This window comes from Mustela erminea, chromosome 5, assembly GCF_009829155.1.
Source record: "Mustela erminea isolate mMusErm1 chromosome 5, mMusErm1.Pri, whole genome shotgun sequence".
Lineage (NCBI taxonomy): Eukaryota > Metazoa > Chordata > Mammalia > Carnivora > Mustelidae > Mustela > Mustela erminea.
The window spans coordinates 99345767-99359896 of record NC_045618.1 but is presented as its reverse complement, the minus strand read 5'-3'; the positions used below and the strand labels follow the sequence as shown (position 1 = coordinate 99359896).

Sequence of the window (14130 nt, the reverse complement as noted above, 5' to 3'; positions counted from 1 at the left end):
AAACTTAGAGTTAAAAATAAAAATAAATTAGCACAGAGAATTTTTTTTAATTAGCCACAAAAATAAAAGAAAAAGAAAATGTCAGCATTCTTTCCTGTGTCTCTGTATTTTTGCTGCCCTTCATATACACAGGCAAATAATTATTTTTAAGAATGATTAAGTCCTTTCCATATCTTGTTTTTATACTAGATACTTATTAAATATGCATACCATCTTACAAATGGTGACATTCAAATAAAGTTGGGCTTCCTAGTGATTAGTATTAAAAATAAACAATACTGATGATACCATTTTGATATTTTAGTTTCATTTTCTATCTCTTTGTTCAGACATAAGGACTGCCCTAGAAAAGCAGGCAGATATTATGATGATGCATGTCACCATCTTTTCCTGTCTGTGCCTGAATTGCAGCCTTCCCTCTAACTCATTTTACAGATGCTCATTTTGCTCAACAAGTCTGTAGCTAGTGGCAGCCAACAGCCAGAACAGAAGCAAGATTCCTGGGAAAGCTGATCCTCAGAATCCTACTTTCCTTACCCATGTTCTTCTCCCATTATAACCCCTCTTTCCTGGCAAAACTAAGGATAGTATTTTCAAGTTATGCACATGATAGTTTGTTTAAAACTGTAAAGAACTCACACTAGCGAAAAGAACCCCAAACAGTCTGATTTTAAAATGGGCATAGGTTCCGAGTAGACATTTTTCCAAAGAAGACATCCTGATGGCCAGTAGACACATGAAAAGATGCTCAGCATCACTCATCATCAGGGAAATGCAGATCAAAACTACAATGAACCATAAGAATGGCTCTTATTAAAAAAAAAGAAAAAAATATGGCTCTTATCAAAAAGAGAAGAAGTAAGTGGGGACGTGGGGAAAATTTTTACAATAGCCAAGATACATATATATGAAGTGTCTGTCCATGGATGAGTGGATAGAGATGTGTGTATATGTAAAAAAAGAATGCAGCCCTGCTGTTTGTGACAACATGGATGGATTTAGAGGACATTATGCTAAGTGAAATAAGTCAGAGAAAGACAGATGCCATATGATTTCACTTACATGTGGACTCTAAATAAAAATAAAAACCAAGTTCATAGATACAGAGAACAAATTGTTGGTTGCCAGAAGGTGTTGGGTGGGGGTAGGTGAAATGGGTAAAGGGAGTCAAAAGATACAAAATTCCAGGTATAAAATAAATCATGGGGATGTAATGTACAACATGGTGACTCTTGTTAGCAATACTTTATTGCATATGTGAAAGTTGCTGAGAGAATAAATCTTAAAAATTCTCATCACAAGAAAAAAAATTTTGTAATTACTGACAAACTGTAACTAGACGTATTGTGGTGATCATTTTACAATATAGACAAATATCAAATCATTATGTCCTACATCTGAAACTAATACAATGTTGTATGTCAGTTCCACCTCAATTAAAAACAAAACCATGAGCTTTGCTTATAAGGATGGGATTTAATAAAATCATTACCCATGGTGATTAATGTGGTATACCTTGTGTCCTTGTTTTTTAAAATGCTGAATTAGAAATGTTCATGAAATAATTCAGCATTTTTAAGTAAAATAACAAGTTAAATGTACTTCATTGATTTAGACAGTTTTCAAAATGAATAGGAATCTGTATCTTTGGATGTTTAAAGCTTTTCTCAGTTACTTCCATTTTATTTTATTTTACTTATTTGAGAGAGAGAATTATATAAGGGAGGGTACAGGGAGAGGGAGAAGCAGACTCCCTGCTGAGCGTCAGGAAGCAGGTCAGATATGTGGGTCTTAGTCCCAGGACCTAGAGATCATTGACAAGAGCCAAAGGCAGGTGCTTAACTGACTGAGCCACCCAGCTACCCCTCAGTTTTGTTTTATAATACTTCATCTTATTTACTGGAAGTATAAACAGAGAAAGTAAATTTTTAAAAAGCCAAAATGTATATAAAGATTTAAGCAACCATTAATTTTCCTTGTTAATGTTCTTGAAAGAAATCCCAAAGTAGGAGCTTTGGCCAAATAGGTCACATGTCAGGTATTCTGGGTAAGTGCTTGTTCTTGCTTTTTTAGTATTTAACTTCTATTTTAAAATCTAAGAATTTTGATTTTTCAAAATAATCTGTGAAATAAAGTATAAAGTTAATATTACTTAGGTAAAAATAAGTATCCTGCCTTCATTATTTGGAAGGTTCACATCTGAATTGGTGGAAAAGTTAAGTTAGGGTCACACAAGTGCCCACCAGTGTTTTGTTTTGTTTTGTTTTTAATAGGCTTTAAATAATAGGTACAGAAAGCTACTAAAGCCTAAATAGACTTTTTCTGACATTTTATAGGTAAAAATCACTTTGTTATTCTAAGGTACTCAATTTCAGTTAGATCCCAGTTTGCTTCTTGAACACAAGATAACACTGAAATGAAGATATTTTTGTTTCTGTGTAATTTAAAAGGTGAACTTCAATGTCTGATTCTAAATTAGTGAGCTTAAAACTGATAGGGATTTTCTTTGTAGATAAATTTTCAGAATCTAAGCGAGGCATCCCAAAGAAAATGTTTTGTTAGAAATGACTGTTCTATTTACATTCTGTGTTCATTTTGCTCAGTGGAAAAAACTCGTATTTCCTTATTAGCAACAAAAACAATCAAATCAACAAGACATTTGAAAATTATCTGACAGAATTTTAGCATTGAGTTAATTGGTTTTCTGGAAATGATACTGTTAATGTATTATCTGTATAGTAAAATGAGTTTTTCCCTTTGTTATCTCTCTTTAATGTTGATTTCATTTCACTTCAGAAATATATTCAGTACCAAAAGTACTAGTACCAAAAAAAAGTGCTCTTTTATTTTTTTTAAAAAAGAAAGCTCTTCCTATCACTAAGTTGTTACAAATATTAATTAAAAGTGCTACTTTTTGCATTGTAATTTTACTGTAAATGATACCACAATTTTTAGGTTACTGGATTTTTATTTTCAAAACATATGTTTGAAAACAGTAAATTGTAAAACTTGAATATCCACCCATAGTGAAATGGTTAAATAAATTAGGCTATATTCACAGAACTTTAAATTATTTTTATTATGGTAAAAGTTAGTTACCTGTTATTAAGCTTTACTGTCTTAACCATTTTTAAGCTTATAGTTTAGTGATGTTAAACATATTTACATTGTTGTGAAACAGATCTCTGGAACTTTTTCATCTTGGAGAACTGAAAGTCCATATCTATTAAACAGCAATTTCCTTGCTGCCTTTCCCTCAGCCCTTGGTAACCACCATCTACTTTATATATATATGTATATACTTGATTGCTTAAGTTACCTCCTATAATTTGTCCTTTTGTGAGTGGTTTATTTCACTCAGCATAATATCCTCAAGGTTTATCCATGTTTTGGATATATACCTAGATAAAGGATTAGTAGTTCATATGGTAGTAAATTTTTAATTTTTTGAGGAACTGCCTTACTGTTTTCCATAATGATTGTACCATTCTACAGTGCAGAAGGGTTTCAACTTCTCCATGTCTCCATTAGCACTTGTTATTCTGGTTTTCTTTATAACAGCTTTCCTAATGGGTGTAAGGTGATAGCTTGCGGTTTTGTTTTGCATTTCTTGGATGGTTAGTGATGTGGAGCATCTTTTTCTATGCTTCTTGCCATTTGCATATCCTATTTGCATATCCTATTTGGATATATACCTACTCAAGTCTTGGCTATGTTTTAATTTAATTGTTTTAATTATCCTTTGTTGTTGGGTTGAGGAATTCTTTATATATTTTGGATATTGACCACTTAACAGATACATAGTTTGCACATATTTTCTCCCATTCCACATGTTGTCATTTCACTCTGTTGATTATGTCTTTTTTTTTTTTTTAAGATTTTATTTATTTATTTGGCAGAGAGAAATCACAAGTAGGCAGAGAGGCAGGCAGAGAGAGAGGGGGAAGCAGGGTCCCTGCTGAGCAGAGAGCCAGATGCGGGGCTCGATCCCAGGACCCTGAGATTATGACCTGAGCCGAAGGCATATGTTTAACCCACTGAGCCACCCAGGTGCCCCTATTTATGTCCCTTGATTGAAAAAAAAATTTGTTTGACATAGTCCCAGTTATCTATTTTTGCCTTCATTGGCTTGTACGTTTGGTGCCATATCTAAGAAATCATTGCCAAATCCAAAGTTAGGAAGTTTTTATCTAAGAGTTTTATAATTTTGAGTCTTACATTTAGATCTTTAATTCATTTTGAGTTAATTTTTGTACATGTATAGTGTAAGATAAGGGTCCATCTCCATTCTTTTATATGAAAATATTCAGTTTTCCTAAGATTGATTGTTGAAATGACTGTCTTTTCCTTGTTGAGCTGTCTTGACACCCTGGTCAAAGATAATTTGATCATAATTTTGTGGGTTTATTTTTGGGCTCTCTATACTATTGATATATGTGTTTTTATAGAAATAGCATGCTGTTTTGATTACTATGGCTTTGTGATGTGTTTTGAAATCTGGGAGTATGAATCTTCCAAATCTGTTTTTTGTTTTGTTTTGTTTTGTTTTTTCCCAAAATTATTTGGGGCTCTTTGAGGTTCCAAATGAGTTTTGGGATGATTTTTTTCTATTTCTCCAGAAGATGCTATTGGGATTTTGGTACATAAAGGTTATGTTGAATCAGTAGATTGCTTTGGGTATTTTATTGACATCTTAACAATAGTAAATCATCTTATTCCTGAACATGGGATGTGCCACCCAGGCGTTTCCCTCCTGCCTTTTAATTTTAAGTAGGCTTCATGCCCAGTGTGGAACCCTATGCGGGGCTTGAACTCATGACTCTGAGATTAAGACCTCAGCTGATATTATCACATGCTCAACTGACTAGCCACCCAGTCACCCAAGAAAAGGCTATTTCTGATCTGGGCTTCTAATTCCTGGCTCATCCAGTCTTTTAATCACTGTTCTGGTTCACTTTACAAACACTGGGCTTCTCTCTGTTTTCTAATGTGCCAGACACACTCTTGCTGTAAAGCTTTTATATTTGCTGTTCCTTGTGCCTAGAATGCTATTCCCTTGGGGATCCATTTGACCTACTCCCTCACTACATTCATCTGTTTGCTCAGACATCACCTTATCAGGAAGACTTTTTTGACCCTTCAGTCTATGTAAAATAGCGCTTAGCTCCATCATTCTCTGTTCCCAAACCCTGGTTAATTAACTTTTCTTCTTAGCACTTACAGCACTTCACATGTATGTTCATTTGTTTTACTTTCTGTTGCCCACCCAGAGAGCAAGTGCTTTGTCTGTTTTTGTTTGTTTTTTCTACTAATACATCCCCAGTGCCTGACAGGATCAGCACCCAGTAAATGTGACCTGCCTGCCTCACTTCATAGTGCTAGTACTACTTTCATACCAAAACCAAAGGCAGACCAGTGTCTCTCATAAACAGATGCAAAAACTCTCCACAAGATACTAGAAAACTAGATCTTAAGGACATTTTGAAGAGGATATCCAGGGGCTTGCAAAGTCTCTAGTAGTAGGAGGTACATTCTCTGTATGCTTGTTGGTCTAATTTAACTTGAGGACTTTGGCTTTCCTTTTCTTGAGTAGATGTTACAGTAGTGGTTTCTAAATTTACTGTGTTTAGTGTTGTTTTTTGTTTCATGCATAAAGCAAAGACAATAGAGAATAAGATTCTTCTGTAGTAAATGTAAATGACCAGCAATTAGATGACAGATGACAGAGAGAAATGAGTAAGAAGATTAAGGAAAATAGATGTATTTATGAAAAAGATTGCCTGATATGGAATTAACTGTCAGGATGAGACAAATTATATATATGCATGTTCCTTGCCGTCTTTCCTTCCTGCCATCCAAAGGGGTGAAGGAAGGGAATGTAAAAGAGATATATTTCGATATCTATATAGATAAAGATATCAATATATATAATATATATAAAATATATATATATTTTTTAAATCAAACCATTAAGTATATCAGTAGCCAAGAGTTAAATCTGTTTTGACAGGTTTGTTCTCCAAAACAAAGAATGGAGATGCATAATCCTGAAGTGGAATGGTTATGTCAATATAAATAGCTGTTGTTACAAACTGTTTATAAACCAGGTACTTATAACTCGGAAAATACTTATCCAAACAGAATTATTTAAAACAGTGTTTCTGAAACTTGCCTGATCTTAGGAATCCCCTGAAGATTCTGATTCAGAAAGCATAAAGTGAGCCTAACAAAAGTGTCATTAACACAAATAGAAAGTTCAAAGAGAAAATTGGTTCTTAAGGAAAGATATTGGCGCTACAAGACATCTGGTTGGAAATAACAGGTACTTAGTCAAAACTGCAAATACGGGGCATGAAGAATGAAACTTCTCTTTTTTTGAGGAAATAAACTCAAAATCCATTGATACGTGAACAACAGAGCTGGAACCTGTAAGCCTGAGGCTTCTGAACCTAGTGGATTTTAAGCTTTTTCTCAAAAGAAAACAGTAGTCTGTCATCTCCCAACCAGAAGAATAAAGCGAACCCAAATTTAGATCATTTTGAAGAAGCTGATGAAACCCATCAAAGAATAGTTACATCTGTAATGAATAACTGTATTTAGCTTCTCTGCCTTTCAGGATAGAACAAAAATATTATCTTTATATAAGTCTGTTTCATGGTGCAGTTTCAATTCAAAGATGAGTCTACCCACTTTGGATTAAAGCTTAAGACAATGGTGAAACAGATATATAAAGAATATATTCAAAACTGGAATTTATTCACAAAGTAAAGAAAGGATATTGAAGAAGGTGCAGTCCCCAGACATCTGAGTTATTTAAGAGCTGTTCTTGTGAACTCTAGCTTCCAGCTACCACTGTAGAAAACTGTTGCTCAGTCTCACCAGGACCCCACCTTTTCTGGCAGAAACCTCATGTAGCTTCTGCTAGAACCACAGTTGTGGGGTGGGTCTCCACCTAAATTTACCCAGAAAGTAGTGGTTTGTTATTAGTATTAATTCAATATTATTGGCTTTTAAAGGTCAGTTTAAGCATTTAGATACCATTTGAAGTTAACATTATTTGTCAAGTTACTCCTGTGAGAAAGTCTGATTTGGAACAGACTAACTCCCAGACTTAACTGGAGCATTTTTCAGCACAGCTCTGATAGGACTTCTGTGTACATTTAAAAGTGAGAGTAGGCTAAAATCCAAAGAATAGCATAAATTAACAAAGTTAGGTAATTCTTTACTCTTCTTTTCCTTTGTAATTCAGGGCTTCCTGGTAAAGTGAAGGATAGGCTAGAATCTAGCCCCCTTGTTGGAGATTAACTGGATAAATCAGTTTTAATGCCATAATGGAAAAGGGTCAGGTAGAGGAGTAAGATAAGGAGAAACGGTATTCTGGTATCCAGGACTGGACAAAGAAAGCCTCTATACCTAGGTGGGCAAGCCTTCTACTCTAACTTGCAGGAACTACTCCCTACTTGTGCATAAACTGATAATGGGACACATAGATCATCATCTTTTGGGATTATCTCCATTGAGCTCCTTCTGCTGGCAGACAGTTAAGAAATATTTTTTTACAAGTGAAATCTTGCCTTTTACAACAACATGAATGTATCTAGAGAGTATAATACTAAGCAAAATAAGTCAGAGAAAGATACCATATGATTTCACTCATATGTGGAATTTAAGAAACAAAACAAATGAACGAAGGAACAGAAAACCATACTCTTTAAACTACAGAGGATAAACTGGTGGCTACCAGAGCGGGGAGTGTGAGGGGATGGGTGAAATAGGTGAAGGGGGATTGAGGACACTTACAATGAGCACTGAGTAATGAGTAGAACTGTTGATTCACTGTTGTATTCCTAAAACTAATATAGACAGTTAACGTATGTTAACTAACTGGAATTAAAATAAAAACTGAATACCCCCCCCCAAAAAAAGACTACTATACAAAATGAAGTTTGATGGTGACAGTACCTTTTTAGGTGGTATTCCTATAATAAACATGAAATTCCCATAACTAACAAATATTTCATTTCAATATAACTTTTCCTAAACAACTTTCAGACAGGTTTGTAATAAACAAAGTAGAAAATACAAACAAAAAGAAGTAAAATTACTTCTTAATTTTACCACCCAGACATAAACATTATATAAGTTTTCTGAGACATTTTTTCTGTATACATATGTACTTATATATAAAACATCCCTTTTTTACTCAATATGTCATGAACGTATTTTCATATAAAAATGTTTTAACTGTATTATATGTATAACTGTACTATAAGTTATTTATTTATATTTTAAAGATTTTATTTATTTATTTGGGAAAGAGAGCATGAGTGGTGGGGAGAGTCAGAGAGAGAGAGAGAAACCGACTCCCTTCTGAGCAGGGAGCCCGATGTAGGGCTCCTTCTGAGGACCCTGAGATAGATGATCTGTGCCAAAGGCAGGTGCTTTATTGACTGAGCCCCCATCTTTTTTTTTTTTTTTAAGATTGTTTTTATTTATTTGAGAGAGAGTGCAAGTGGGGAGAGGCAGAGGGACCCCCATCTTTTTTTTTTTTTTAAGATTGTTTTTATTTGTTTGAGAGAGAGTGCAAGTGGGGAGAGGCAGAGGGACCATACGTTATTTAATCATTCATTATTAAGTCACATTGTATAAAACATTTATCTCTGTGCAATCTCCTTCAGAAAAAAAAATTATTTTTTAATATTTTATTTATTTGACAGAGAGACAGTGAGAGAGGGAACACAAGCAGGGAGAGAGGAAAAAAGAAGAGCAGACTCCCCGCAGAGGAGAGAGCCCAACGCAGGGCTTGATCCCATGAGCCCAAGGCCGAGGCTTAATGACTGAGTAACTCAGGTGCTCCTAGGAAAAAAAAAATTAAATGACATTTTGAGTTAAAAGATTTTATTTTTAAGGCTTCTGTGTTTTAGAAAGAATGTATCAGTTTATATTCTCACTGAGATATTAAGAGCATCTAATTCCTCATCTCTAACATTTATTGTAAAGCTTTCCTTCCATTTTCCCATGACTCAAAATATAACGTGGTGTCTAAGTTTTATCATTTTGTTTTTCAGGTGATGATTTTTCTTTGATTCAACAAGAAATATTTATGGTTAAAGAATGTAAACACTGCAACATTGTTGCCTACTTTGGGAGCTATCTCAGGTAAAGAAAAAAAAATCTGTTCTCCTTGTATTTTATAAGTCTTTACTACCACTCTCCCTTCTTTTCATGTAACTGCTGTTACATAAAAATTTTTAAAGTTATATTAAGTTTTCTCGGGTTTTCTTACTGTCTCCCCAGCTGTATTAGTGATACCTCATTTATGCATTTATATCTTATCTGGCAATAAATATTACAAATGATTACAAATAAGTGTTTTAGCTTATTAAAGTGATTTTATTCCAAACCATTTAAGATGGTAAGTTACTGTGCTTTTCTGTATCTGGAAGACTCCGCCAGGGCAATTTCCTGTAGACCCTGTAATCCGTTCTAAACCTTGGTGTACTGAAGAGGGGAAGCCTTCAAAGTATTCAGTGATTAAGAATTAACTAGCTAATATAATTTTCTTTCTCTTTCATATTAGTCGAGAAAAACTGTGGATTTGTATGGAATACTGTGGTGGTGGATCACTTCAAGATATTTACCATGGTACTGTCAATTTGACTTTATATTTTAAAACTGACTTTGACTTTAATATTGTTGTTTTTATTATTTGTGGTTAACCACAGATATTGATAGGTAGATAAACTGTTTTATATTCTTCCATTCTGCTCCTATAGTATTATTGTGTAAAAGAAATCTAAACTTTATTTTTACTGGTAATCCAATTAAATTTGCTGAAACCTGAACTGAGAAATCTAAGAGTTCTTGTACAATCCAACAAATTTTACTTTTTAGATACAGTTTCTAACTGGGCGCCTGGGTGGCTCAGTGGGTTAAGCCGCTGCCTTCGGCTCAGGTCATGATCTCAGGGTCCTGGGATCGAGTCCCACATCGGGCTCTCTGCTCAGCAGGGAGCCTGCTTCCTCCTCTCTCTCTCTGCTTGCCTCTCTGCCTACTTGTGATCTCTCTCTCTGTCAAATAAATAAATAAATAAATAATTTTAAAAAAATAAAAAAAAATAGTTTTAGATACAGTTTCTAACCTACCTAAGAAAGCAGTATAATTGTTGCTATATTTTTGTGTTAAAAATATATAATTTTTAAACATTTGAAGTATTTTTTATTGAGCATTCTGTTAGGTGGTTAGGTCATTTTCTGTGTTGAATTAGATTTTACTATTTAGAAATAATCTTCATTTTGGCTGTACAATTTAACTTCCAATTTGTTTTGTTGTTGACAATTTCCTAGTTTTCTAGAGTTTATGAGACTAAATAGAGATCCTTATAAAAGTTTTTCTTTTCTTTATTTAACTGAATATGGAATAGTAAAACTCCCATTCCAGCTTTGCTTTGCATCATTTATTAAGAATTATGTGAAATACTTTCAAACATTTCTGTGCGGAAATCTTTATATTGACAGCCTTATCAAATTTCAATCATCAAGTTTATAAATACAACTATAGTAAATGTAAAAATAAGTGCTAATCAAGTTCAAATAATATTTATAGCTTGCAAGATCAGATTTTTAAAATAACCGATAGAGGGGCAGCTGGGTGGCTCAGTCGTTAAGCGTCTGACTTTGGCTCAGGTCATGATCCCATTGTCCTGGGATCAAGCTCCACGTCAGGCTCCCTACTTGGCGGGAAGCCTGCTTCTTTCTCTCCCACTTCCCCTGCTTGTGTTCCCTCTCTTGCTGTGTCTCTCTGTCAAATAAAGAAACAAAAATCTTTAAAATAACCGATAGAGCAATTGTTAAATAAACTATGTTGCACCTGTAATATGGAATACTATGCAGTGTTTAAAAAGATGAAGTAGCTCCATTTATACTGACCTGAATATATCTCTCCAAGGCTTCTTTTTTTTTTTTTTTAAGATTTTATTTATTTATTTGACAGAGATCACAAGTAGACAGAGAGGTAGGCAGAGAGAGAGGAGGAAGCAGGCCCCCTGCTGAGCAGAGAGCCCGATGTGGGGCTTGATCCCAGGACCCTGGGAACGTGACCTGAGCCGAAGGCAGAGGCTTTAACCCACTGAGCCACCCAGGCACCCCCCAAGGCCTCTTTTTAAATGGAAAAAGTGGATCAAGAAAAAATATGTATAGCATAATCAGTCACACTTAGACTTTTAAAAATATAATTTTTATATGTTAACTTTTTTTTTTTTTTTAGATTTTACTTATTTATTTGACGCAGAGAGAGAGAGAGAGAGAGAGAGAGAGCGAGCAGAAATAGGCTGAGCAGCAGGCAGAGAGAGAAGGAGAAGCAGGCTCTCTGCTGAGCAGGAAGCCCGATGCAGGGCTCAATCCCAGGACTCTCGGATCATGATCTGAGCCGAAGGCAGCCACTTAACCAGTTGAGCCACCCAGGCATCCTAAAAATATAATTTTTTATATTCACATTACATATGATTCAGTGCACAGCAAAATGAAAGGATATGTACCAAATTGATAAGTCATTACTTCTAGGGGAGGGTAAGGTGAGACTCATAAGTAAAATTTTGAATTATAATAAAAATGTACTGATGTATTATTTAATCATAAATTAATAAGTATAATAATAATCTAATTTTGTCACATAACCATGACAGAAAAATAGTTGTGACTGATATCTAAACTCTGGACACTGCCTCTTTTTATTTAAATAATATTACACTGCATAAATATTAAGAATATATAAAATAATACAAAGAGTTTTTAAAACAAGACTGAGTGGCACCTGGGTGGCTCAGTCGGTTAAGTGTCTGCCTTCAGCTCAAGTCATGATCCCTGAATCCTGGGATCGAGGCCTGAGCTGGGCTCCCTGCTCAGGAGAGAGTCAGCTTCTCCCTCTCTTTCTGCTCCTTTCCCCTGCTTACTGCTTGTGCTTGCACACACACTCTCTCTCTCAAATAAATAAATAAAATCTTTAAAAAATAAGAGTAAATCCCATTTTTTTTTAAAAAGGTTTTTTTTTTAAGAGTTTTATTTTCTTGGGCGCCTGGGTGGCTCAGTGGGTTAAGCCTCTGCTTTCAGTTCAGGTCGTAATCTCAGGGTCCTGGGATCGAGTCCCGCATTGGGCTCTCTGCTCCACAGGGAGCCTGCTTCCTCCTATCTCTCTGCCTACTTGTGATCTCTGTCAAATAAATAAATAAAATCTTTAAAAAAAAAAAGTTTTATTTTCTTAAATACTAGTCATTTTCTTATGTATCCTATCATACTAGAATTAGTCTTCTCTTTTATCCTATTGTTGATTTTAAAGAGTTATTGGCGAAAACTCTATGCCATTCAATTTAAAATTCCTTTCTGTGATTTTGTGAAGAATTATGATTCTTTATATGAAAAGTTTTCATACAATTATAATTTTTATTCACACTTTTACAGATAGAACTCAAGAATATGATAAATAAAACTATATAGCTTGCATTTTTACATAAATTTTTAAAATTAATTAAAACAATTGTTTTAAGATATGAATCTTATTTATTAAATTTCTCCTTTCCATTTTTTAACCTGATATTTGTTCAATCAAATTGAATACAAGAAGTATCCATCCCTGTATATTGTATACAAGATAGCATAGTAAACAAGAATATCTATACTTACAATAAACTGTTAATAAGATGGCTTCCCTTATTTTATTATTACATCAAGTTGCTAAATATCAAAATTTTATGTTCCTATGTGGATGTAGACATCCAGTGATTAAAATATGCAGTAAAATATTTCTTTTAAAGGAAGGTTATGTGTAAGTACCTAATTCGGTTTCACTGTCACCAAATACCACCCCAGATTTCAAATATTCTCATGGTATTGCAAAACTTTTTTTTTAAGAGAGAGAGAGAGAGAGAGAGAGAGAATGAGGAGGGGGAGGGGCAGAGGAAGAGAGCTCCACGGAGCCCAACACAGGGCTTAATCTCAGACCCTAAGTTCATGACCTAAGCCAAAACCAGGAGTCCCGTGCTTAACCAACTGAGCCACCCAGTCATCCCTGAAAGGCATATTTTTTGTGGCTGGTACTTAACAGAAGGATTTTATATTTCATAATAGAGACCTGGTTGTCAGAAATGACCTTGGGGTGCCTTGACTCAGTCAGTTAATCATCTGACTCTTGATTTCTGCTCAGGTCATGATCTCATGGTCATGGAATCAAGGTTGCCTCCCCCAACTCTCCGCCCCATGGGGCTCCAGGAGTCTGCTTCAGAGTCTCCCTCCCTGTCCCTCTGCCCCTCCTCCCAAGCACACATGAGCTCGATCTCTCTTTCAAATAAATTTAAAAAAGAAGGGGCACCTGGGTGGTGCAGTTGGTTAAGCCTCTGACTCTTGGTTTCAACTCAGGTCATGATCTCAGGGTTGTGAGACTGAGACCCACATTGGGCTCTGCACTTAGTGCAGAGTATGCTTGAGATTTTCTCTCTCTTTGGCCCTCCTGCTCATGCTCTCTCTCTCTCTCTCTGTCTCTCTAAAATAAATAAATAAATCTTAAAAAAATTAAAAGAAGATAGGGCACCTGGGTGGCTCATTGGGTTGAGGTGGGTTGACCACCTCTTGGTCATGATCTCTCAGGGTCTTGATCTCTCAGGGTCTTGAGATTATGCCCCGCCTTGGGCACTGTGCTCGGCAAGGAGTCTGCTGGAGATTCTGTCTCTCTCTACCCTTCCCCTGCTCACACACTCTTTCTCTCTCTCTCCCTAAAATAAAAATAAATAAAATCTTAAAAAAAAAAAAAATGAAGAAGAAGAAAAAGTTGTTACCTGGATACTTAGGTAAGGTTCTAGATCAAGCCTTCCTGTTTTGAAAAATATAGCAAGGAATTATTCTAAAGAAATAATATCTTGACTTTTAATAAAGTATATATTGCCTTTCAATACATTTCGACAATTGATCTCTTATGGTTCTCTACTTCTTCATATAACTGTAATTAATTATGTATGTTTATCTCATTTCTTGGCTTTATTTTAGAAAAATTGTTCAGAATTAAGATCATGTCTACTGTTTTCTATAGAATGTCCTGTGATGCCTAGTATTACGCTTTGCACATAGTGAATCCCTATATTTT

At 35.0% G+C, this 14130-nt stretch overlaps 1 protein-coding gene across 4 annotated transcripts in view; it reads left to right on the top strand.

Moving 5' to 3' along the window:
* Nucleotides 1-14130, top strand: part of MAP4K5 (mitogen-activated protein kinase kinase kinase kinase 5) — a 106984-nt gene that overhangs the window by 32106 nt on the left and 60748 nt on the right. For all 4 annotated transcript variants that reach the window (XR_004285975.1, XM_032344182.1, XM_032344181.1 and 1 more), the window contains exons 4-5: nucleotides 9069-9159; nucleotides 9581-9645. Coding sequence is in view for 3 of the 4 variants with exons in the window: in XM_032344182.1 (XP_032200073.1) it covers nucleotides 9069-9159; nucleotides 9581-9645 (156 nt within the window). In the remaining variant the exon portion in view is untranslated. The remainder of the gene's footprint in view (nucleotides 1-9068; nucleotides 9160-9580; nucleotides 9646-14130) is intronic.